The sequence below is a fragment of the Teleopsis dalmanni genome, chromosome 1 (assembly GCF_002237135.1).
Source record: "Teleopsis dalmanni isolate 2A chromosome 1, ASM223713v2, whole genome shotgun sequence".
Classification (NCBI taxonomy): Eukaryota; Metazoa; Arthropoda; class Insecta; order Diptera; family Diopsidae; genus Teleopsis; species Teleopsis dalmanni.
The window spans coordinates 147500937-147528050 of NC_051846.1; the positions used below are offsets into that span (position 1 = coordinate 147500937).

Here is a 27114-nt window from a genome sequence, read left to right on the forward strand (position 1 = left end):
TTTACAGTGGAGCAAATCTTAAATTAGCAACTTAAGAGTTATAAATTTTGTACTACATTCGTATAAATTTTTTATTTCATTTTATTTTAATATATTATTGTATGGAGATAGTGCCGTCTAGCACTTTAGCTTATATGATTTATGTAGACTATCTTGGAATTCAATGATTTCTTTAGCTTCTTTAAGTTTCGAAATCTATTGATTACTTGTTGTAATATATTATTATTTTATGTGAGATTTAAAATTTGCAGATCTTATTTATATTTTTTTTTACCTTTCTAAAATGTTACTCTGAAAAGGTTATCTTGCAATAGACACATCATGACCTTAAACTACACAAGCCAAGCAACAACACAGTCTGACAGGTGAAGAAAACTTGTTGAATATATTTAATATTATTATTACATGCTCTAATTTTTTCATAATTATTCCATCTTCAATTTTTTGATTGACATTAAAATAATATAAAATCGTTTTTAATAATGCCTTATCTTGGTATTATGTTGATTATAATATATTTTCCAACACACAAAGATTGGAAATTCGACTGTACAAAATAGAATTGTGTTGATAATTAACTGATTTTGTTTTTCAAACCCAGGGCGCATAATTCAATAGTCAGAAGGCTCTATTAAACATTTAACTTCCTAATCTACTTGGTTACTTAAATCGATTTTGTTGTACTATTGCAAAACTTTCAGCGTGTTTTAACAAGGGATTAATCATTATCAACCAAGTTGATTAATTTTCTTTTTGGAAACCATTATATCAGTTCAATCTCTTCGAAGCGTAACACAAAAGGATCTATACGTTGTTTATAAATTTTAAAATAGCGGTAATTTTTTTTCGACGTACCATTCAAAAAGTGTGTGCACTTTAGTGCAGTGAACTACAAGTGAACTGCAACAACAGAAATTCAATTTATATTATTTTAATTAACTGAATTTTTGGCTGATCATACAGCTGTTTCGAGTATTGCCATATACCCTTCATCAGTGGTCTTGGAAATAATTCTTATATTTAATTATTCGTAAATAATTATTTTTGAGACTGCAAGTACCAGGAATCGATCTCGGGTTCTGCCAAATGTGAAGCTCAGAATCAGCGCACCTTAACCAACTGATCCGAAGCCGTACTCAACTTTTTTATGTTCGCACATTTTTCTGGAGTTTTGTTACTATTACTATGAAAGTTTTTTTTTATTAACAATTTTACTTGCTGTGTTTATATAAGAACGAAATCATAAATCAATTGTAGAATAATTAAATTAATTAATTAATTATATTTTTATTTTTAATTGTTAAATTTCAATACTATTGTGGTATTATTTGTTACAGGATTTGTTCTTTCTTATGTATAGAACCTAATCTAGGTACGTAATGCTGAGAAAGTCATGCTAATGTTACTCCACTAGTCGCATTTATTTATATAAAAAAATTAAATGAAGCACTTAACAATTTCATTAATTACACTTATAGCATCCTTATGTATTATTTAATTATAAGTAGCGATTAAAAATTATTTAACAAATAAAAATTCATATTAAATTGTCATTGTAGAAGCTATAAAGTCATTATAAGTGTTGATGTTTACTAACAGCTTTATAACACTATTTAAACTTCAATAAAGGTTTACGAATAAAGCTTTATAACACTGTTATCAAGCCTTTACAAATAACATCTCTGACAAAAAGTATTATAAGTATACTATAACATTGTATGAATTTGACTATATGACTTCAAGTTAGATGGTTATATTTTATACTATATTATATACTTAAGATATATAATAAGTGTATAAATATAGTCGCTGTATAAATTATGGTTCAGATACACGACGTTGGCGCAAATATGTTTTCATTGGTAAACACAAGCTTTTAAGAAACTTGCTATATAATCAACGTTATATATTATGTATTACTACTGAAAGCTAGATAGATTAATTAGAATATTGGTATGTAAATTAAGTACTCAGATACAATTTTTTGTATGAAAACTTCAGTACGAATTAATAAATTCTAATATATTTATATGACTTTTCATACTTGTCTCAAATATTTTTTAATAAGAGTGAGTTTTTATCATCTAATGAGGAATTTTAAATAAGTTTTAATTATAAAATTAAATTTTACATCAAATTCTATTATTAAGCATAAAATTCGATTACCTCTAAGTAATACCCATTTTATATTTTCTTCAGCAAAGCGAAAGCTAATTTTTTTGGTTTCAAACTAGAAAAGGCTTAAAGATCGTTGAGAAGAAAATACAATACAGAAAATCTGATTCTATACTTTTTATTATAGCGTATGGAATTCATTAAAATATTTGTAATGTAATAACAAAACCATTGAAGACCGTGGCTATATTCGTCCATATGTCTGCATATTTTATTTAAAAACATCTGAAATTGTTAAATAAATTTCAATTGAGTATGATGATTGGTGGGAAAGATTTATTTATTTTTTTTTTTTTGATAAATTACGGATACATTTTGCATGGGGAATATATAAACATATATAATTTATATAATTTTACACAAGATAATAACAACCGGTTCTCAAGGACGGTATCTATTGTATTGACAGTGTTTTTAAATGATAGAATTAAGATGCTTTGCACTCTTCATAACACTTTATTAGTAGAACAATTTGTACTCCGTGATTTAATTTAGTTGTATCGCCTAAGATTAGCTGCTATAAACTATTTACTAGATTTTTATTTACTCAATTTTTTCTCTTAAATAAACAGAAGCCTGAGAAAAATAAATTACACTGTTATAAGCAGAACCAAGCTAATCTTTAGCGGGCTCTTAAAACGATTTCAAAATAATAAGAGAATTTACTCTAAGAGTACTGCTCAATATAATATCCACTTAGAAGCTAATAATGCAATCAGTGATAGCATTCATTATGTATGATCATTAAATAAACTATAAATAGTTTGGGTTTTGTTAAATTTAAATCAATTTTACTTTCGTCGGTGTAAAGTAAATAACTAAAAGGAAACTTAGAAAAATAATAATGGAACGTTGGCAAAATAAAGTAGCTGTGGTGACCGGTGCCAGTTCAGGTATTGGTGCTGCGGTAGTCAAAGACTTAGTCAATGCTGGACTAATTGTCGTTGGATTGGCACGTCGTGTACAACGCGTTGAGGAACTTAAAGAACAAGTTGCTGCGGGAAAGCAACAAAATCTACATGCACGTCAATGTGATGTTTCCAATGAGGATTCAGTGAATGAAGCATTTGATTGGATTGAAAAGAATCTGGGTGGAATAGATATATTAGTAAATAATGCTGGTATCTACAGGGCAGGTAATCTATGTGAGCAGGAAACAAATTTAGTGCAAGAAGTTTTACAGACTAATGTCATGGGTGTGGTATATTGTACAAAACGAGCATTGAAATCCATGAAAGCACGCAGTTTCAGTGGTCATGTTTTAATAGTGAACAGTGTTGCTGGTCATAGAGTATTTAATACTGGTATTTTAAAAATGCCATCAACTAATATTTATTCTCCATCCAAATTTGCTGTGACTGCAATGACAGAAATTTATCGACAAGAATTTAATAATTTGGAAACTAAAGTGAAGATCACTGTACGTTTTATGAGAAGATTGAATTTGATGAAGTTTTATTAATTTATAATTTTCTTATAGAGTATTAGTCCTGGATTAGTTGCAACGGAGATTGTTCCTGAACAATATAAGGAAATGATGTCTAATCATATATTGCAATCTGAAGATATTTCTAATGCAGTTTTATTTGCAATATCTACACCTCCACATGTGCAAATTCATGAATTGACTATTAAACCTGTAGGAGAAATTTTTTAAGTTTGGATGGACATTGATGATAATAAGCAAAAAATAATGCATTGAAATATTAATTTCAAGTATTGTTGATATTGAAGTAAATAAATAAGTATTGAATAAATTTCGTCATCAAAAGTAATAATTGTGTTTTTGTTAATTATGCTATGTGACGTTTAATTAGTCTTTAAAGCAATGGTATTGTATCTAAGTCTACTGAAAAAGAGATGAAAACGCATGTACATATTTTAACTTACAATATTTTTTGTGTATCTGACGGTGCATTTATTATGAAATAAGTTTGTCTAGTCATGCTGATAGTTAGATCTATTTTAAAATCTGTTTATAACGTTTTTGTTGTTCAATGGTTTTATTTTGATATCAATATATTATTAGTATTTATCAAACTTTTTTTTTGCGTGAGTGGTTTCGTAAAGAAAAATTAATTTTTAAATGCAGCAAACTATTTCAAGTGTTTTTGTGGTCTATCAACAACCATTTTCAGGTAATATTTTGTTATTATTATTATTACTACCACTTGGACAAAGCTATGATTTTAAATAATAAATATTTTGATCGTTCCTATATACAGAATAGGACCAAAGCAAGTTCTCGGAACTGCGTTGTAATTCACATATCACTGGTCTTTTCCATTTAGTGTTGTATCTTCCTGATCGTCTTCCTGATTACTTATATGACTCAGATTGATTACTTAAACCCACAGTCATAGCTTTAACATTTGATTTTATTCTTAACTTCTCATTTAGTTATCTTCTAAATTATATAAAATCAACCTATTTTAAAATATATTTTATTTAAAAATATGTGTAAATAATTGTAATATCATTTTGACAATAATTATCAACTGGATGTTTAAAATTACGCAAGTGATATCATTGTACAAACTTCTGTATCTAAAACTGCCTATCATTTTGATAGTAGATTTCAACAAATATTTATTAGAGTGTATTAAAAAGTTGTAATTATCATTTCACTAATAATAAATAATTAAATAATTGAATAATTTTATTATAATAAATAATCAAATTATATGGATATTAGCAATCTAGATGTGATGCATATTCATCGCAACCGCCCTCAATTGCTGCAAAAGGATTAATTAAACGGCAGATTCAATCTTCTAGCATGGTTTTCTAAATGGCTGTGACTGGTCAACGAACATACCACAAGACTGGTATCTTTATGGGTCATCTATAGGAGATTGCTCAGTTTTTTTCTTAATAGAACGGTTGACTTACATGTGCTTGTATATTCTTGAGTTTTCCCAGCTTGTATTAAATGGATTACTACAACTTTTTGTATTGATGCCAGCGGTATACTCTCTTTCTTCAAATATTCCAAATGATTGCCTGAATCATATCTCTGGCCAGCACATATGCCTTGGATTTGACGAAAATATCTCTGTGACCGAAAACTCAAAGTAGGGAAATGTTTGACTGGTATATAGGCATGATGTGCAGCAAAAAGAAATCATCTTGAATGTAAATTAGACTTAACTTGAGAGTTTTAAAGCAGCTTGATATTTGATAGTGTGTATATTTTGACATCCTTAATAGCAGTTTTTTTCGACAACTTTTACTCATTTCATTTACCTTCTTGTATACATATGTACTATACATTATTGTTTGTATTATAATAATTGGTTATTCATTTATATGTATTAATTTGACACTATTTTAGTGACATAAAGAAAACGGACCATCATTAAAGGCAGCATATGTTCAGTTTAAGGTTTGTCATTTCACAATGTGGGGCATTAAACAAAAATGTTTATAATTTTTTGGATCGAATTTTCTTAAGTGATGTAAATTATTTTTTGCTTGGTGTTTATGTCAACAAAAAAAAAAAGTCTCATCTGGGAGACGAAAAAGTATTTCATATATAAAAACTTGTTCCTTTGTGTGCCATTTGGTCTGAAGGTATAATAGCTCCGCATTTCTTACATTATGATGAAGATATGATGCATATCATTTAATTTGATTGCTATTCTTACAGACTAAGATATGGCTGTGCAAGATGTGGTTCTATAGTACAGTACTAGAAGTTATACAATACATCCTATTATGGCTTTGTACCGTAAGCCATTTTCTGGATATGCAATTCAAATTTTTGTGAAGTAAATCCTCCACCAAGATCAGGCTAATTATCACTGTTGGAATTCTGCTCTTTTTTTAATGGGTTTACTCAAAAGAGATTATATGTGTGTGGACTATCGCCAAACACTCGACTTTTTAAGAACAAAGTCCAGCTATTGCTAGTTTTATGTCGAGAAGTCATAGAAAAATATCTTAAAAGCCTCTAGTACTGTACGATGTTCCATGAAGAATATTTAAATTATGGTGTCCATCACATTTAAAGCAATTTAGTGCTTAAAAAAATGTATCCGAAAGACTTACTAAAAGTACGTCTTCATTACGTTTATTTTTAGAAACAGAATAGACAACTCTATGTGTTCATAAATAATAATATTCATATGACATATAGAAATGATTAATTAATTTATCAACTTTTTTCGATGACAAGAAAAACCTGCATCAGGGACTATGAAGGAAGTACACCATTTAAAAAAAATCTTAGTAATGATTAATCGCCTCTAAAAAACCAGACAATACTGCAGAATTGTGCATTTCGGGTTGGAGTTCACTTTATTTATATAAATGCTGTGTGGACACACAATCGGAACACTGCTAATATGTCAATCTAGTAAATATTGGCACAGCGCGACAGCTGCATCAGCTGCTCTCGAATAGTGAAATGGCAATAAAGCAGCAGCATTTCATTGCCTGGCAAACGTATTTCTTTTGTTTTTACAGAACAATAAACAATGAACTTCGCAGTGGTGACTGTCCTAGATTTATTTCCCAACTCGTCGCGTCATTATTGCTATTTCTGCTTAGAATTCACTCCACTTTTGCGGCAATTGTTGTATTGGTCGCACTGTAAAGCTGTCGACATTGTCATTTTCATTTTCAACGTCATTGTCTAATCGTAGGAGTTTGGTGAAAATATATATATATATTTTTTTTGGGATTTTATGAGCTCTTTTGGTTGAGCATTCATGCGTACGTGTGCTTTATTATTTACTTAAGGCACAAAACCTCATAACCAAACGCCTACACTGAGCAATGAACACTGATCACACATATTTGGCAACAATTGGCAGTATTCAACTATCAAAATTGTTTCCTTTGAATCGAATAAAAATGCCTTCGGTAAAAGAGGAGTGTGTAGGATGTAAGCAGCTGGTCTAGGAAGAGCTTTCATCCGTACGGCAGATGACATTTAAATCGATTGACGTCCTATTTTGGTCAACAATTTGTGAGCAGTAATGAACTCTTTTGAATATGTAGGAAATCTGACATGAGTGACAGTTGTCGTTGAAGTATTGAGAAAACGAAAAAAATGTACAAAGTACTATCGAATTGAAATCTGACGTAATTGTAATTACACATTTGGATGAAAAATTATTGTCCTAAAGCATAATTGAAATTACGTTACACGCTAGGAATTTTATGCTTCTTAAAATTGTGTTGTCTTTTAGTTGTAATTTTATAAGGAAGTTTTTTAAAGTTTTAAATCAGAATCTAAACTAAACATTATAATTTTTGAATATATATAATACTTAAACAAGATATTTTTTAATGTTGTACAGCATTCACTAGTACCATAAAAATCATGTGTCGACGTAAATGTTCATTAATTCATTCAAGTAGTTTATAACTTTTGTACATATGAATAAAAATCGTTTAATTTAACATACTTTTTAAATTCAATTATGACGAAGGAAAACTACTTTAGTAATAGAGAGATTTATTGAACCATAGTGAATTACAACAAAATTTTATTTATTAATTGGGTAATTCTACAGCGGGTTAATAATAATAATAATAAAAGAGTAGACGTGAAAATTACTGCGTACTGCGGCCAGAAGAGACCTATTGTACCAGTTTCACTATTGATTAAACAAAGCCCCTTAGAGCTTTGTGAATAAAGTCTAGAACTAAATCTAGAGAAGAGTTCTTAATCTGTTCTGATGACAGAAATTCTTTATGAAACAGGTTTCTTCTGTGCGTTATTAAAGGTGGACAGTCACAAAGAATGTGCATGGTCGCTTCCTCAATTTCGAGGCATAATCTGCATTCCGAGTTAGCAGATAATTGTAGTTTATGAAGGTGATATTTCAGACCGTAGTGACCTGTAATGACAGCGGGTTAGATTTTTGTCAAATATTTAATCATCATCTGGAAATTTTTGTTGGGCTTATAAGTCTATATTGAAAGAATAATATTGAAAGAAAAATGTGTGGAAAATAATGCATATTAATTATTCAAAATTAATTTGTTAATTAGACATTTGGTTATTCCGAAATTGATTTATTCCGAAATCAATTTAGTAACAGCTTTATTTCCAGAAGTGGTCCTCTTAATTGACACCTGGGTTCGTGCGATTTAACGCCTTTCGGTTACTTTTTATGTGGCTATGTTAAGCCATTGGTTTATGTTGACAAACCAGCAACTCTTGAAGCATTTGAAGCTAATATTCATGTCACCATTGATGCCATACAGCCGCATTTATTGCAAAACGTAGACAAAAATTGGATTTCTCGAATAGACTACATAACTCGTATCCCCGGCGGAAATATACCGGAAATCGTATTCAATAGCAAAATTAATGCCATGAAATTGTTTATCAGATTCTAATAAAAAAAATTTCATTCCAACATGGTTTCTGTCTTGTTTTATCATTTTTAGTTATTAACAATTTCTAAAAGTTGTGGCTTCTAAATTTGTTCTAAATAACAAAAACAACAAATGCTTTCATTGCTATCTTTCGAGAACCTAGAAATATGTATGTAATAAAAAACTAAAAATGTGTACAACGATAGGTTCTTGCAACTTTGGTTCATTCTGTTAAAAAACTTAAAGTTACTGCTTCTAATTTGGCAGGTTTAAAACTTTAAGCTTAAGACTTGGCTTAGGTTAATTGTTATATTCTAACAATTATATATGGACTTATTAAAGTAATAAATATTTTCAAAGACAATCAAAAATTTTATTTGATTAGAAAAAAAAGTTTGATCCTTATAATTTAATTTTATTTTGAAAATAGTGGAAGTCCACTTTTTAATGTTAGAGGAAATGATTTGGTATGTAAGCGAGCAGATATCAGCATATTTTCCCATCTATTAAAAAGGTTTGTACTGCTCTTTAATTCTGGAGAGTATTGTATCTTACAGTTCATTCATTTAGATTTCATACCTTGTTTTGGTATATTTTGTAATAGATGTTTTATATATATCTTTATATATAATATCTACCACCCCGATTTACAACAGAGCTTTTAGGGTGACTGTCACTTAATACCTTATAAGTTAATACGGCGCTTGCATTCGTCAACTATCTCTGACGAGATGCAAAATGCTGAAATAGTTTTGATAGTTGTCTGACTGTCATAGTGAATAAAGACTTCCTTTTCTTGGAACTCCATATCCGTCTTAACAGAAGACGCTTTCAGAATATTAACAGTTTCTGTTAGAAATATTTACGTAGAGTTGCAAAGGTAACACGACTTATAGATGACTAAGTCCACGGAATCATATAAGAGAGATTTTTATTGAAAGTACATATATGTATTTTGTAATTTAATTTTCATGTAATTGAAAAGATCCGTCATATCCACACGCAAGTTTTTGATAATGAAATTGCCTTGTCTTGAATTTATTTATGCAAATAAAAGGAAAATACTTCCCTTAATTTCAATATATCTCAATATAGTTTCGAGATATTTTTGCTTAAAATTAATTTACGAAACCGCAATAATCAATTGCAAGTAATATTTCTTATTGTTGAAAAATATTAAATTTACTTTCAATGTATTTATGTATGGTTTTGAAGTACTTCCACGAATTATTTGCCAATTAATTTCGAATATTCTACGCATTTGCATACGCTTTGGCAGTATTTAATGAACTTCACTAGGGAAAGTGGTTGCATGGGGCGGTTGCTAGGTACAAAGAGGTTTTGCATTTAAATGCACTTCATCTAAATGCAATTTTGTACTCGTATTTACAAGCATCAAGCAAACAAAAAGCATTTCCAAATACAAATATTTGAACACGTAGGGAGAAGTAACCAACGACAATGATATGAATAATAAATTCTGAAGAATTTCACTAAAACGAAATAAATTGTTTGTTGATGAAATTTATTCAAGACGAAATTGCTTTACTGTGTTTTGTGGAATACAACTTGTAAACTAACCCCACAGCTATTGCATATGACATATAACCAAAATATCAATCATCTCAGAGTTCCTTTATTTACATAGAAATGTATCTCCATATGCGGTCTTATATGCAATTTACACTATTTTCTATAAGTTTCAAATTTGTTTTATTATTAATTTTATGAGGTTAACATAGTAGTTTTTTGAAATATAAAACTAATTAAATTTACATTTATTATTAAAATATAATGATAATATTTTAATATAATAATGATAACCCTTGTTACAGCAGTGTCTTGTGATCATACATCCAACAGGGGCCACTATTATCTGATAAAACTAAGAGAATATCTTGAAAAATACAATAATGTCGTCGTCGTTATTGCGCGTTTTCCGAGTTAGTGCATCTGGGCACTTTTACTCTACGATGGCTGGGTGGTTTCTGCAGAGTCCCACCCATCTAACTGACTAATTTGTGTATTCCTCTTAAGTTTCGTGATTATTCAATAATTGATCTAAGATCTCATAGGCTTTACGACATAAAATTGATTAGAAGTGCAAACTTAAGTCGTTCCAACTTTTTCTTAGAGATAGTGGCAAAAAATTCCACCTATCTCATTGACTAATTTGAGTATTCATCATAATCTTCGTGGTTATTCAGTGATTGATCTAAGATCTCATATGCTGAGAAATAGGCTCATAAAATTGGCTTTACGATATAAAATTGATTACAAGTGCTTACTTAAACCGTTCCAACTTTATCTTAGAGAGTGTGGTAAAAAATCATACAAATTTTGTTCACTTAGATATTATTTGTTAAAACATGCATAATTTATTTAAATAATTGTTTTTTTTTTCTCAAATATATTTATAATTTTGTTAATGCAATTTTGTTTTCATTATTTTCATCACCAACTTGCGAAATTATTAGTTTGAGGTTGAGTTGTGTTTTTGTAACTCATCTGTTATAGATTTGCATTATTTTAATGGGTTTATTAGTTAGGTGTATGTGGTAACTATTGGCTTAGATGTCTACCGATCTGCATATAACTGTAGATGTGTGAAGTACTCGTCATCTTCCTCGTTTTTCTTCCTAAATATATTAAAAGTGTTGCCTTGTTTTTGAATATACCATATAAACACTCGCTACACAACACATACTGTCCAATTATCCTATGAGGTCCCATACAGGCGTTGAAGTTTGATTTCTGGCTTTATATCTCGCTTGTCACGTCTAAAAATAAAATATTAGTAGTAATTATTTTGCTTTTAAATTTCTTATTAGTAATTTCTTAAATATATTACTAATACCTTACTTAATTTATTTCATAAAAAAAATAAGTTACGTCATTTGTCTTCCGCTGATTGTCTACAATTCACTTACGAAATTTAAGCTACATTTTTTGAGGGTGTTACCAACAAGGTTGTGCCCTAACGTGTTTGTATTTGCTAAGGATCGTTTTCGTAAACGATTACTACTATTCATTATACTAGCTGTAGTATTGAAGTTCTCTAAATATATTAGTTTCGGCGTAGATCTTTCATCGTGCCACCTATAGTCATCGGAGCCTGGGTCCTCAATTAATTTCCTTAAGTTTGTGAAAGCAGAAAGCATTAAGTTTTCTTTTCCAATTTCTCCAATGGTGTGTACTGTTTGGTATGTGGGTTTTAGCCTATTATGCTCAGTTCACAATGCAGTTCATGTCAACATTTTTTACCGCTAGATTTATACATGTATTTTAGTTGGCCAGTTATTCGACAGATTCGTTGTCGAAGCTTTGTCCCTGAAAGCTAAGAATTTGAATTGTCATCTATAGTTACTCGAGTTTGTATGTATACATTTCTTACCTATATATTTACATATGTTTTATAATTGTCTAAAGTCTCGTCAATTAAAGCTTTTGCCATAATTTATAGTTCATAGCACACATCTTACATCCTCTCATCTGCTGTTGTGGATGAATAGTGTTCATGAATATTTTTGACCAATATAGTTGTTCGTGTGCTAGAGGCAATAATTTAGTCATCAGCTCAGTTATCAGAATTTGATTCCTAAAAGGAGAGCAATATTTTACCCAGGGATGTATTTTTTAAGTAAAAATTTTTAATCGTATCAACTATACCGGAGTCTATGTGCATGTTTTTTACCTTGTGCATGTATTATTACCAAATTTAAACGTCTGCAGTGATATACAGGTTTTAGCGAAGACCTTTTCTGTTATGTTCTGCAATTTTAAGAATGTTTATCAATATTTCTTATCAATGTACTCAAGATGCACATAACAGATTACATAGAAACCACCAAAGTGTAGTCTATTAAATTAGGAGATATACAATAAAGTCGCAGTTTTTAGCTCGGACCTTTCGATCTGCCATGTTCAGCCAGATATGGACTAAAAGTAAAAATAATATTTCAAAGTTGTATTCTTTTGTTCGAACCTTTTATTTTTGTTCAATGTCTTGTTCAATCAATCATAAAATAGTTTTACTGTGGAATTATTTTTCTTAGTTTAGAATTTTCTTAGTATTAAATTTCTTACCTATTTACTTGTAAGTGTATTATTGCCGCTTCAGCTCACTGAATGATAGAGTCATCAGTCCGGTCCTCAAAGAATTCTTCCTGAAAACAGGGAATTTCTCGCGACAATTCATACTTTGATCTCCAGGTATTGAAACTTTCGTCAACATTTCATATACTTCTATATGTGTTTTAGACGTCAAAGTTTTGTCCGTGAAAGCAGAGAATATAAAATATTCTGTAGTTTAGTAGTTTGACGTCTCTATTCTCTGCTATCTGAAATAAGAATATTTAGTGTAGTAAATTCTTCTAAAATTAAAAGAATTATAAAAATTAAAATTAATTATAATTATATTATAAAATTATAAAATTTAAAATAAATAATCTGTGTGATGTTATACCTATTAATCACTGTATGTCGTTTCTTTTTAAAATTTATCTTATACTGGATTCACACGAGGGTCTGGATTATAATTTTAGCTGTTATTGTAAATTATACTTTATTTTGATAGTAAAACAAGTTCATATCAAAAAGATTTTTGATAGTTGAATTGAATCATAATTTCCACAAAATCAAATTGATTTTAACTTGATTAGTTCACTGGAGTACAGTACTGTGCAATACGAACTTATGCTATTATGAATAGTTTTGAGGAATTAATAAAATTTCCAAATAAAATGAAACAAAACTGATATATATCATATATGCAAAGGATATATTTTGTGAAAGTAGTTAAAAAGTGCGGACATATGGTATGATAAATCTGTTAATCAAATTACAATAATTTGTCGTGTGAATCTATATTTTTGCTTTTATATTTTCTGATATCATTTTAATATTTTTGACAACTAAAAGTACAATTAACCCATTAAGTACCAGGTAATTTCAGACTTATAATTTTACGGTGAAATTCTCATAGTAAATAGTAGAATAAAACAACTTTAGATAAAAGAGTTTGAGAAAAGTTTAATATTTATTTAAAAGATTACTCTCATTTTATCTTTACTTAAATAATATAAAACATTCTTAAAGAGGTTTTTTCAAACAGTAATGAACTACAACAACAAAAACTTTATTTTTTATATTATTTTAATTAATTGAAGTTCTGGTTAACCAAAAATTTTTTTTTAATATTCTTTGAATATTAAGAAATATTCAAAGCTACTTATGTGGTGTACGACACGGTGGTTCCGAATTGGCTTAAAACTCTCGTGTGAATCCAGTATTAATCAGCTTATATAGTTTTGAAGTCGTGTTGTTCTTTCGTAAGTCATTTTTAATGTTTTTCTAATGAATAGATTCTAATGAATCCATTTCCCGCCAAGCGGTCGAATTTTCGACCAGTGGTTGATATAGCTGATATAGTTATCCTAGTTTATATCTTATTTAACAATTATATCATGTACTGTCAATATGATATTATAACCACTATATTATTACTATTATTAGTTTATTATCATATGATATGATAATTATTATATATTTATTATATAGGTTATGTAATTTTGGATGGTGTATGATTATATTATAACAATTATCACCTTATCACCTTTACACAGATATAGAATAGGTATAGATATAGAACACTCAATGCCTTTACACAGATATAGAATAGGTCCATATTTCTAGTGTACAAGTTTTGGGATTTGTATGAAACGGGGTATATAATCCATTAACAGATAGCACTGGTTCCTGAGGTCGTTATTGGTAGGCTCTCTGTAGGCTTGGTTATGTAAATCTATGATTTGCACATTTATAATGTTATTATCTTAACTAATTATTCCTGCACTTGTAGCATTTCTTTGTATATATATTGACTAATTATCGTAGTTTTCTTCAATAATTTTTGCTTTAACTTAAATAATAAAAGTCTATGTTAGTAGTCGTTGTTCGAAAAATCGACCAGAATTTTCTAAGAATCTGAATATCAGAAAAATGTGAAAATTTACAATTTTCTTAATGAAACCAAATGTGGCGGGAAATGGGTTAAATTATTTTTCTATTTTGTTAATGAGTGTAAAAATTCTCTATTAGATTTTTATATTTACTAATGATTTATTACTAAAATAATGTTAAGTGGAAGAAAATGTATTAATAAAGCTAAAGTTGCAATTAAATTCTAAAATTAATGAGCACAAATTATTTTGCCGCCTGACAAAGCGGTCCTCCACAATTGTTGAATCTCTCAACATCTTAACCAGGCGACAATTAACTTTATTCCACCAGAAGTACACGCCCACATCATTTGTTCGCGCTGCTTGTTTTGCTTTTCCAGCTTTCGTGCAACAATCTCCATGCAACGCAAGCAACTTAAGTACAAAAAACTGTTGCAATGTTAATGGAAAAACAGAAGCCAATCCGAAAGGGACAAGATTGGAGCTGGGAAAGCAAAATTATTGTGAAACAAAGCAACAAAATAGTTCAGAACTGAGGAACTAAAAACGTGAAATTTTAAAAATATAAGAATAGAAAGAAGAAGCATAAAAATAACAAACCAACTTGTTACGCTCTTGTTATCCTTCTGGTGAAGGATGCGATCTTAATTTTTTGCCTCACATTTTGCATTTTTATACAATTTTATTTGTTTACATTGTTGCGATGTTGTGGCAACTTTTTATGTGGCATTAAATAAAGTTCAAGGATGTTAGTCAAACAGGATTCGCACAAACAAAGCGCGGAATTCTCGAATTCTCGTATTCTCGAATCCTCGAATCCTCGAATTCTCTTAATACTTTAAAAGTTAATGAAGTGCTTTAATGAGACCATGAAAAATGATGCATTTTAATTTTATAAAAAAATGGAACTGAAAATAATACAAAATCTGCAACAAATAAATGTTTTCCATTATTTAAATGAATATTTCCGCAAACGCAGTAAAGCATAATTTTTGGCTTATATATCTTTAAAATATTTTAGCTATTTTTAAGGATTTTTTTATAATTTTTTTATAATTTTTTTGCTCTAAAAATTTGGATACTTTTTTTGTGATCCTTGAAATGTCTTAGCTATATAATCAACTTAGTGGAAAAAAAGTGTATCTTTTCTTTACAAACAAAAGGAGATTTTGACATCTTTACTTAGTTTCCGTTTTTTTCTTGTATTCGGTATTCTCATTGGGACTTTCAATTGTGCTACTTTGGCACTTATTAGAGCGACAGCATCTTTTGAGAAAGGCAAAAGGAAAAGAAATTCACGCAGTCAGGATAACAAAATGTCGTTAATCACCGTATTATGTGCGCATTAAAATTTTATGTCAAATAACTTGGAATGACCCAAATAAAAATGATGTGCTCAATGCCATTAAATTTGCCTTTTGTCCTTATAATCTGTATTCCCTACTTCTTCCCTATCCTCATTTCCATATCCCTATTATTAATAATTTCACTTCACTTTCTGTTTTCCTGTTTTTTAACTTTTCTTTGTTCATGCGGCTCGGCTTTTTGTTACTTTTCGAATAATTTATGTGCACAAAATTAAGCGCAGATTCAGTAAATTTGCCAAATTCTTATTAAGTAAAAAATTCACTTCTGCTATATTTTTATTACATTAAAAGAAAATATACTCAGAAAACTCACATGTGTCATAATAAAGTTTCCTTTCACAATTTAATGATAAAAATTTATGATTTTCTTTAACAAAAATATACATCGTGCAGAAATCCTTAAAGTTCATACATGAGCTCAAGTTGAAAGCCGTAAATCAATTAAAATATTTCAATTATACTGCAATGTCACAATTCAACTGTCAATTCTGATATTGATTGATATTCTTGAAGTTAAAAATTGTTTTATTTAAATTATGTTAAATAATTAAAACGTAAAACTTATTGCAGATATAATTGATTATTATAATTTATCTCAGATACTACAATTGGTAGGTAGGGTAGGTTGGAGCTGCCACTTTTGTATCCAAGATAGCCTACTTGAACTGAAATAATGACCCATTATGGTACCACAGGAATAGCGTAAGTTCGTACCTAAACTAAAAGGTTAATATAACTTCTGCTTAAAAACTACCGGATTTTGTAAATAAAACACACAAATTTAAATTTTATTCCAAATTTATTTTATCTCCTTCAAAATATGCTCCTTCTGAAGCGATACACATATGTCAACGCTTAACCCAATCTTCCATACACTTTTCGTAGGCCCGTGCAGGTATGGCTTTTAGTGCCTTCGGCGAATTCTCTTTTACCGATGCAATCAACTCAAAACGCTTACCGCGAAGGGGCAATTTGAGTACAGATCTGGCGAATATGGTGCCTGAGCGATGACAGTGGCACCGTGTTTGGTCAAAAAATCGCGTACAACAAGAATTTTCCATAGTAAAAATCGCTAAATGCACTTGAGATAGTCTCACATTAACAGCTGTAAACAAACTAATTGACAGATGGCGCTCAAATTTGTACCATATGTCAAGAAAGGGTGTACCAACATAACAAAATTTTTTGAAAAAGGTCTATTACTTAAGAGTAGTTAACAAATAAGAAAATCCGGATATTCTTTGAGCAGAAGGTACTACCAACGTCGAAAAAGATGACGCGCTCAATAAGTAAAGGTAAACCAACCTGACAGTTCTAACATATGCATTTTGCTAAGTACCTAATATTGCAGGATAACAGCTCGTTCAGGTCGCTAAGAAAAAGGGTCCAGGTCGCTAAGAAAAAGATTTTTGATCTTCACCTAGCTAAAGAAGGGCACTAACATATAAGATACTACAGTAAAATAATTAAATTCAATAATAGTAAATAACATATTATTTGCCTATTAGTTTTAAAATCAGTTAAAAACTTGCGAGGTTTAGTTATAAAAGAATACTTTTTTGACAGATGCCTATTAAGAACAATTGCTATTAAGAACATTTCGTGCTTCTCAAATATTTTGATACCTCTCTTGTATTGAAGATTTAGAAAATAAAACTTTTCCTTGGAGCATTTTTTATGACCTGCGAACAGATAGTAGTCTTTGGGGCCACATCTAGTGAAAATAGTGAATGCGAAAGCATTCTCCTGATGAAACAGCATATTTTCTTTGACATTTCAGGCCACTATTTGCCGATTTCTGTCCTACAAACTAAGTAAATATTAGTTGAGGAGTTTTCCTTTTTTTAAGGTAGCCGACACATATAACATTATGCGCATGTCAAAACATGAATGCCATAATTTTAACAGCAGATTATTGCGCATTTGATCTCCTTCGATGACTTTATCCACTCAGTTGACTCCTGTTTTCATTCCGAAGTCATGTAATGAATCCATATATGAGTTATTGCATATTTCGATGCAAAAATTTAATTTTTTTTAGTTTAACACCTCCAAATTACTCTCCATTTAAGCTCTCTGAATCGATGACATTTTGTAATTGATATATCTGGTTAATACATATCAGGTCTTCTTCCAAACATGGGCTATTTAACTTGTCAACTGATTGATATCAATTGTTTTTTCCCACTAATGTTACAGGAACTTATCATATATGCGATCAAGCTGCTCAAATTAGGATCCTATTCAGTTTCAACTCGTGACTATGTTCCATGGAATTAAGATAAAAACATATTAATTGTCCTCTCTGACACTATCTTTTTAACTATAATCGAGTGTGATTTTAAGGAGGTTGACTATCATCTTCATTTCTTATTTATGATCATGTTAATAAAGAAATCTATATGCTTAATTTAGTCATCTTCCAACTGATAAATTTTATAAATTGATAATTAATCAAATTTAAACCAAATTTGTTAAATTGATTAAATTGTAATAACTAGTAAATTTATGATAATAAATAAAAATAAAATTTGATAAATTTTTCGCACAGGGCAAAACTGTTATTGAGTTTTTAATAATATATATCAGCTGTGGAAAAATAAGTTTGAATTTTACTTACAATTTTATAATATTTTCTTAAATATTAGTTAGAGTCTTGAGATACAATCTTAAGACTACTAATATTAAAATTTTGCTTATCCTTAACGTCTGGTGACATTTGCTTTAAGGTCTTTTCATCAATATTCTTTTCTGGCATGTTCCAAAGCCATTTTCTTTTAGCACTTTCTATGGAATTATAGGAAAGACCCAACCCAACCCTCCCAATATTACGAAGCATTTTAGTGGTATAAAGCTACAATTGTCACAAATAATTTTGAAAAGTAATCTAAATCGTTTAAATTAATTTTGTCCGAAAGGCAACAATTCTATAAATAAAATTAAATTAAATTTAAAATAAAATAATTTAATTAACTTTTTATATAATATAAAACTAAAAAGTCAATGATATTATGATTACTTCTTCTTCCTATTTGGATCCCAAGTCCAGAGTGAACCTTGACCTCCCTAACGATTTGCCTCCAATGGTCCTCATCTTTTGTTACTCTTCTAGTTTAGTATTCCAATCATTTTTTCATCGCCATACACGTTCTCATCCCATCTTGTTCTTGACCAACCTCTGTGCCTGGTTATCATCGCCTGTCTCTCCGGTCTCATTCTTACTACATTACAGCTTTTGCGACTTAAGGTATTTAACTATATATATGTATTTCACTATATTTTCGTTTCTTAGTAGTTCTTCAAGTTCATTATTTGTTCGTCTTTCAAAAGTTTCTGCATCAATTTGGATTGGCCCGTAGATTTGGCGAACTATTCTTTCGAAAAATGATTACTTCATGATCAGCATTCTGCATTTTGTGGCTGCGAAAGTAAACGTAAAAAAAAAATCGACTTCTAATTGAACTTTTGACTATATTTTTAATTTTATATATTGTTTGGATTTTGGCATTAGGTGCAGTATCCCACTTCATGCCAATATTCTTCACAGAATATATCACAGTACTTAATTCACTCTAGATCATTTCAATAATAGCGAACAAATTGTCAAGATTTATAGTTTGTGTCATATCTTAGTCGTTTTCAAATCAGTATAGATCTATAATAAGCACTAGTACAAATATCACATCGTAGATTAAATTTTTATGGATGCAATGAATTTTTAATAACTACTTGTAAATTTTCAATGTCTTCAGATGTGTAGCACTGAAGTTTATTTGTTTGAGATATAGAACATAAAGAACCAAGTAACAAATAGAGACTCATTATTGAAAAAATTTTAATGCAAAATAATGCCATCTAAACTCTGTTGTTCAGAACTGGTCACATTAGTTGTTCCATGGAATGGCAATCTATGTTCTAAAGACAGTTCTGCCTTGGATGTCAGTTCCGCTGTATATGCCACTAAACCAGTGATACTAAATATGGCCAACGAAATGAGTGTTAATACTCAGAGTAACTCAAACGCTCTTGTTCGAGCATCCATCAGTGGTTAATAGCAATCTTAAGGTAAACAAGTAATATCTTCGATAACAGTTCTATTTGCGTTTGCCATTGAAGTAGTGTTGCCAAGTAAGGACTATGAAATAAAGAACTCCTTATCTCTTTATCAGCGGCCACTGCCAGTATTAATTTTTGTGTTTAATAGAACTTTATTGTAAGAGATAAAATGCATTATGAATAATGTCATCTGTGAATTTTTATTCTGAAGGCATTAAATATGCTTTAACTAGAAAACAGTCGACGTTAATAACCATGAAAACTATATAAGAATAAAATTAATGGAAACTAATTTTTATTAAAATTTTTATATAAAACTTTATGTTGATTTATTTTTATTGCTACCTCAAGAAAATATTAAACGGAAAGTTATTACTTAGCATTCTTAAAATATTAAATATAAAAATTAATACGCTTTTACTATAAAAATTTAGAATGCTTATTGAACAGTACCACTTTTGATTTATGGATCATAAAGCTCATTTCAAAAACATTTAAGAAAGTAATAAAAATAAAATATTTAGTTATAGTAAAACATATTTATGATACCGCATAAAAGTTTTTAGATTAATATGTAATCGTTGATAAAGTCAATAGATATTTGAGCTTAAACTGGAAGAAGGTTTTTACATAAATCATGCATAACATAAATTAATGCACAGAATCCACTGAGGAACTTAATCCATTTTTATAAATATTTTTCTTTACTATTTTTGATAAATTTGAGCATTTTTGGTTTTAATGGTGCAAAGAGCATTTGGCATTGTGCACTAATTTTAAACGTTCACCTAACGAGGTCAATTGGGGTTTGCTTTGAGCAAAACTAGCTGCTAAAAGGAGCAACAAAAGAGGTGGGCTCTACGAGTATCATCAACCTCATTTACCACTCCAGCAACGGTGGCAACTGGCTGAGCAGCGACAGATGCAGTAAGTCAACCACATCGTTGCGCACATTATCCATTTGTGACGCAAAAGTCGTTTTGTTCCATGACGCGCACACACAAATAGCTTTTCCATATACACTATGGCACATATTGTGTTTCGCTGCATTATTCTTGTATCCTTGAGTAAATTTTTTAAATTTTTGGATCGTACTCCACCCCATCGCTTAAGCAACTCCCATTAAACTTCGATGTCGCAGAGTTGCTTTGCTTTGACTGAAAGTGAATATTAAAGAAAGGACATTGCGCTCTGCTTTGTTGTGTGTAACCGTGAGGGTCAGGGCGACTACGGAAATAAAATAATTTTTATCGGAATTGCAGAAAAGTCAAACTTAAAGCACAAGATTTGCTTTATGTTAGCTACAAAGAAAAGGGTTCTTACGAATCAAATGAAAACTTACTCAAGCGACAAATTTGAAAACGAAGAGAAAAACTCACGTGCGGAATATTAAATAAATTACCATTGCGATGTGATGCGGTACGATGTTGGTTTTAAGAACCGAAAAAGAGTTTAGAATTTGTATGATAAGGGATTGCATGAAATGTATAAAGTCTTTTATCAGAAAATTTGAGACGAGTTCATGGAAAGGACAGAATGCAAGATGCTGCAAGGAAGTAAAGATATCGCAATTGGTTACGGTTCGATTCTTATAATTTGTACAAACAAGAATAAAACAGTTTTTACATATTTGATTACAATATTTTGATTACTACGATTTTATAAAAGAGCAAGAAACTAACTAAAAATTATAGTTAAAGGGTGTAACATATTGCCACTCTTGAGGTCTCTAGTGTAACTTAACTTTCGGGATAAGTTAAATTTTAGACTTAGGGAATAACCTTTGGTATGTCAATTAACACATATTGAATACTCTTTGGCATATAGAATATATTGTATTTGAAAAGTTATAATAACAATAGATATCGAGATAAAAAAAATATTATGAATGGTGGTTTTCATACAATTATTTATTTAGCATAATCGATTCATAAAGTCCTCTATAAATTGGATTGAATACTAAATTTGTGTCGCAATTAGAAGAAATGACAAAAATTCGTTTTAACAAGAAGAAATATCATTAAAATAAACAAGATATATATATGTAACATATATAGTATATATATATATATATTCTACTTTAAAGTTAGTTTGTGAATTATCTTGAGTAAGACAAATTTTAGGAAATGTGCTAAGGTCACATGCTACAAATTTGTCTAATTATCTGAAATTAGTAATTAGATGACTTAATTATTATGCTAAGGTTGTTGTTATATTAAATATATCAGAGAAGTTGTAGAATACAAAAATCACCATAGAGTGTGGTGATACTATGAATATGCCATTTGGATGAGCCCAAACCATTTTGAAAGATGATTTACACTTAAAGAGAGCCAAAAACACTTAATTTTTTAGAAAAATAGCGTCATGTTGAAGTCTTTCAAACAATTTTTTCTTACTATCTGGTTAAAATGAAGTGTATATTAACTGGAGATGAGACTTGGATCTATTCAAATAAACCAAAATCTGCCAAGAAAAGATAGCCCCAAAGTCAATCAAATTCAAGTGTTATTAATTATAGTATGGTGTTTTTCCTTCTACTCGGCTAAACTGATAAGAAGGGATAATATTTGAACATTATTTACGTAAAGCTGCTTGAAGAAAAAGAGGTCAAAGTTATAGTGCGACAATTGCACTACGATAACGCAATATCTTATACTGTATTGCTTTTTCGAGAGCATTTAATCAAAAATTTAAATCATATCATTCCACAATTATCGTATTCACCTGATATAGCATTGGATGACTTCTGGCTAATCTCTACATTCAGGAGACCCTTCCTAAGACATTGTTTTAACACAATAAAAGAAATAAAAACCCATGAGCTACACGGTTTTAAGGTCTTTCCGACAAATTAATTCATCAATTGTTTTCAGGCTACTAAGTAGTCCAGGCTAGTCAAGGTACCAGCCCCGAGTCCCCGTTTCCACACAATTGGGGTAATAAAAACCTTATTTCTGTACACAGTGTAGACTAATTATTATAAGAATTAGCAAAAGCGTTGGTATAATTGTATTGTTTTATGAAGGGATTACTTTGAAGGTGATGATTAAGATTTTGAAGAATAAATAAAGTTTTTAAAAGTTATAACACAATTTAAGTGTTATAGAGCTTCAATTTTCTTAGCTGTATTTGATCACAATCGGCAGTATTCTCCTTATAAGTTCATTATTCATAATTATTAGCTTCATTATCTAGCCTTGAAGCTCAACCTTGTGAGTGCTCCCTCTAAGAGAAAGTATATGCTTCCTCGTCTATGTAGACTTATTCTAGTTTGTTTTTATATTTCATATTTTTAGCCATTTTGATACATAGTTTAATTAGATAGATAGATAGATAGATAGATAGTCAGAAATGTTTGTAAATACTTGATTAAGCTTTCATTAAATCAGTTTTAATTTATCGGTTTTTTTTTTATAAATGGTTATATGCTACATAATTTTTGTTTGTATTAAAATCGTAGATATATAAAATTATGATTAATTTTAATCTTGAATTAATAAACAATTAAGTGTAATTACCAAATTATATTTATGCTTATATTAAATGTTTTTGGTCATAAATAAAAATGCGCTCTGAAATCGATTAAAAATCAGTTGTACTTGATTTTATAAATTCAGTTTGGTCAATAATTGATAGTTTTAAATCTACTCCTTAACAAACTAACTGCTAATAGAGTGCTTTATAGAATTCTATTTTCGCAATTGTTAGTAATGCCAAGTGTTGTCAATAGGTAGGTATACTCACGCTTCTCCACTTCATGCTGCGACTCACTTTAAAAATCGTAATTCTTTCCCAGTCGCTGTCACTAGTCCACTAGTCCACAAATTTCCTTTGATTTCGATCGAATTTTGCAGCGCCTCGTAACAGTGAAATTTTATTGGCCATTTGTGTGTGAAAAGGGCCAAAATCCAAAATCTATTGGCAGTGAAGGTTGAAATTGCCTCTGGTTTTGAGGCGTATATGTTTTGAATTTCAATGTGTACCCTTTCAGAGAAGTCATAGTATTTCATTAGTGGAAATTTAGTACACATAGCAGCATATTTAACCTTTTTACGACTGAAAGCAATTTTTGTTCTCATCTATTTGCCGTTCGTCCTGCATGTTCCTTGCGTGTGTCTGTGTGTGTGTGTGCTAGAGTCCTACTAAGCAATTGATTAACATTTCTGTATTTTTGTAGCGGCAATTTGAGATGCTGAATTGACGCCTGTGTTTAGTGGCATTTTTAGGTCTGCGCCCGGTTAGATACATTTTTTTACTTGTTCCCGAAACGTTTGGTTTGAGTATATTTCATTGTGTATTTTCGCATTTATTATGTGTACAAAAGTCGGTTGTGGTGTGCGTTTGTATAATTCGAGTGCCGAAACCTTTAGTATTTGCATTTTTTCTTTCGTCTTCAAGTGGATTTGCAAATATGTTAGCATGACTTTTCACTTTGTTTAAACACATTTCTAACTTTTATTTTCATTTTATTATTTTTATGTTTAAAAGTTATGTTTTGGGAATTAGGTTACTTTTGTGGGAATAAAAAGGACATTTTGGCAGCAAAACATAATGTCATTCAAGTGCCGAGGGATACAATCACTTTGCAGTAAATTGTAGAAATTCATAATGAATCAAAAAAACTAAAAACATTTGTATAAAGATACAAAAAAAAAAATAAATAATTTATATAAATAAATTTTAATATATTCATATGACTAAAATTTTAAGTATTTAATTATACATTTTTAAATATATTAAAGTTTGTTCTGAATTTGGAAGCCGTGGAAATAATTGAAATGGGTTCCTTGCAAGCAGTTTGCTTGCAATTATAAAATCCTTGTTTGTCTTAATGACTGCGTAAATTATTACCAATTAGGCAAGGAAAGAAATAGCTAATTTGCATAAAATATGTTACCATATGGTACCAATGTCTACTTAAAGCCAAGGAGCGTCGAAGCTCGTTGGCTATTGTTTAAATGGAAATGAAATAATGCAAAGAAATGTATAATATTAAATTTGTTTCTCTCATTCCCAATGGAAAATTACACTGTAGAAGACACAAATAATGCGAGCAGAAATGTAATAAAATTAAGACACAGTGAAAAAAAGTGAAAAAAAAATAAAGTAAAGTAAGCGGAAAGCTCCATATTTCTTTTCTTATTCGTATAGTAAGGACTCACGTATATTTTTCAATGATTTATTCAACCAACACATTCCATGCTAAAAATGTAGAAGAAGAAGCTTTTCTACTTCATCTTGCATGAGCATAAGACGAGTAAGGCAAGAATACCTTTTCCGATTCACTTTTGGTTTGTGTAAAATTTAAATTATTACTTACACAAATCTTCAAGCAGTTAAACTTTTTCCTCGCTACTTCTTCGCCATAAATGGAAAGTTTCTTCCGCAGTTCCTTAAGCATCCATATTGTTGCAATTGTTAATTTAAAGGGTCATTATGTTCAATTAGTTCCGCGCCTTTTACTTTTAAAGCCTCGTAACGGCGCCTTGTTTTCAATTTATGACGGACTCGCTTGAATTTCTTCACGTTTCAATCCTGTAATTATTTGAAATCTCATCTTAAAGTGTCGCAAAGACTTGGCATATTTAATTAGACAGAAAAAAATGCCGGTGTGTAATTGCGGTCTCTACGCACAGCAGTTTAGTTTTTGTATGTTGAGAGTAAGGACTTTTTGCGAGAACTGCAAACTTCCGAAGCTTTTCAATTCAAGAGAGAAATGTCCTTTGAATAAGTTTACGATAGGACTCTCAGAGTTGCATTTATTTGAGATATATTTTTTGTCATAGGACTGCGAAGAAAATCGCATGCAAGAAATTTGTGTGGCCATATAGAAATTTCTGTGTTCAAATTCTTATAAAAACATTTACATAGAAACAATGCTATGTAGAAACTATAAATAAACCTTAATAAAAAATTTACTTAAGTAGTTGAAATTAATTAATTTCATTAATATGAATTGATTTGTAAAAATTAGAAAAATATAGAAATAAATTAAGATACAATATTTCTCTTAATATTTTTCGTCCTTGTTAAATGATTTTTTAACAAATACAATAATAATACCCTGAAGTATTATTCAGGGTGTTATACTAGTACCGTAAAGAAGACTGCAGACTTTAGTTGAAGTATTTGTGACAGTAATATATATTTCAACTATAGTCTGCAGTCATCTTTAGAGCATTGGTATAATACCCTGAATAATTCTTTGGGGATTGTATTTGTTCAAAAATCATTCGACAAGGACGAAAAATATTAAGAGAAATTAAAAATTTGTATATTATTATAAATTTTAATTGATATAAGCATCGATATAAATTAAAGTAAACATTTATTATATTTTTACTAAAACTTTGATTTATTTTAGCCTAATTTCGATTTATTATCCGCTTCAAATGATAATTAATATTAAATCAATCAATAATTTCTTGAAAATAAAATTAATTATTAATTAAATAATTAATAACATTAAAAGAATTAATTAGAATTATGTGTGATTTGATTATATAAAACATTTATTAAATTTTGTTCATAATATATTGTTTTAATAACCAAATTTATGTACTCTTGTACGGCCTAATGATGTTAAATAACACTTAAAGCTTTAAATTAGTTTTAAAAATATTTTATCATTACTGATACATCGACTTAAGCCTATAGTTGATAGTCAATACTCTAAAGATAACTATAAACTATATTCGAAATATCATTAATAATAAAATAAATAATAATAATAAATAAAATTTGTAAATAATAATAACAAATAATAAATAATAAATTGACTTTTATCATCCGTTTTGATGAAAGAAATTCCTAATATAAACTATTGTTTTCTACAGAGAGATATTTTGAATAGTAGTTAACTACAGCAATGAAATTTTTATATTTATTAATTAATATTACCAAATACTCACCATCAGTGGTTTTAGAATTATATCTTATATTTAATTATTTGTAAGTAATAATTTAAGACTGCAAGTACCACGTGTTGAACTCGTGCCCTGCCAAAATTGAAGCTCCGAGTCAGTGTCCGTTAGCCAACTTATTAATAATAGTGTTATTTGTTATTTAATATGAAATTTTATTTTAAAGTCAAATCTGAAGAATGAAACTATTCTTCAGGTTTAGTTTCTTAATAGAAAAACACACAAAAAATTATACTTCTACAAAATGAGTAGTACTGAAATTTAACAATTAAAAATAACTATAATTAATTAATTCAA

General features: G+C 29.5%; 1 protein-coding gene and 1 long non-coding RNA gene across 4 annotated transcripts; one reads left to right on the forward strand and one right to left on the reverse strand.

The window, feature by feature from the left end:
- The first annotated feature begins 2984 nt into the window (after positions 1–2984).
- LOC119669269 (farnesol dehydrogenase-like) lies at positions 2985–3850 on the forward strand. The gene is made up of 2 exons (XM_038079097.1): positions 2985–3595; positions 3656–3850. Exons 1-2 carry the CDS (start codon positions 3020–3022, stop codon positions 3830–3832), a joined length of 753 nt encoding a protein of 250 aa, XP_037935025.1. The 5' UTR covers positions 2985–3019; the 3' UTR covers positions 3833–3850.
- Positions 3851–10904: 7054 nt separating this feature from the next.
- LOC119669270 lies at positions 10905–18735 on the reverse strand. 3 transcript variants are annotated; one of them, XR_005251589.1, is made up of 6 exons: positions 18456–18735; positions 12595–12848; positions 12203–12447; positions 11903–12106; positions 11371–11845; positions 10905–11288 (listed from the first exon to the last, which is right to left on the reverse strand). It is a non-coding gene; the product is annotated as an uncharacterized LOC119669270 (long non-coding RNA). The 3 variants fall into 3 exon arrangements; XR_005251588.1 differs by having other exon boundaries at positions 11366–11845; positions 12178–12447; XR_005251587.1 differs by having other exon boundaries at positions 10906–11288; positions 11366–11845.
- Between the last annotated feature and the right edge of the window lie 8379 nt (positions 18736–27114).

Bases quoted from the DNA above. Each gene is read 5' to 3' on its own strand.
- LOC119669269 (XM_038079097.1), top strand. From the start codon at position 3,020: ATGGAACGTTGGCAAAATAAAGTAGCTGTGGTGACCGGTGCCAGTTCA. The intron at 3,596-3,655 runs GTACGTTTTATG...ATTTTCTTATAG, and splicing joins AAACTAAAGTGAAGATCACT to AGTATTAGTCCTGGATTAGT.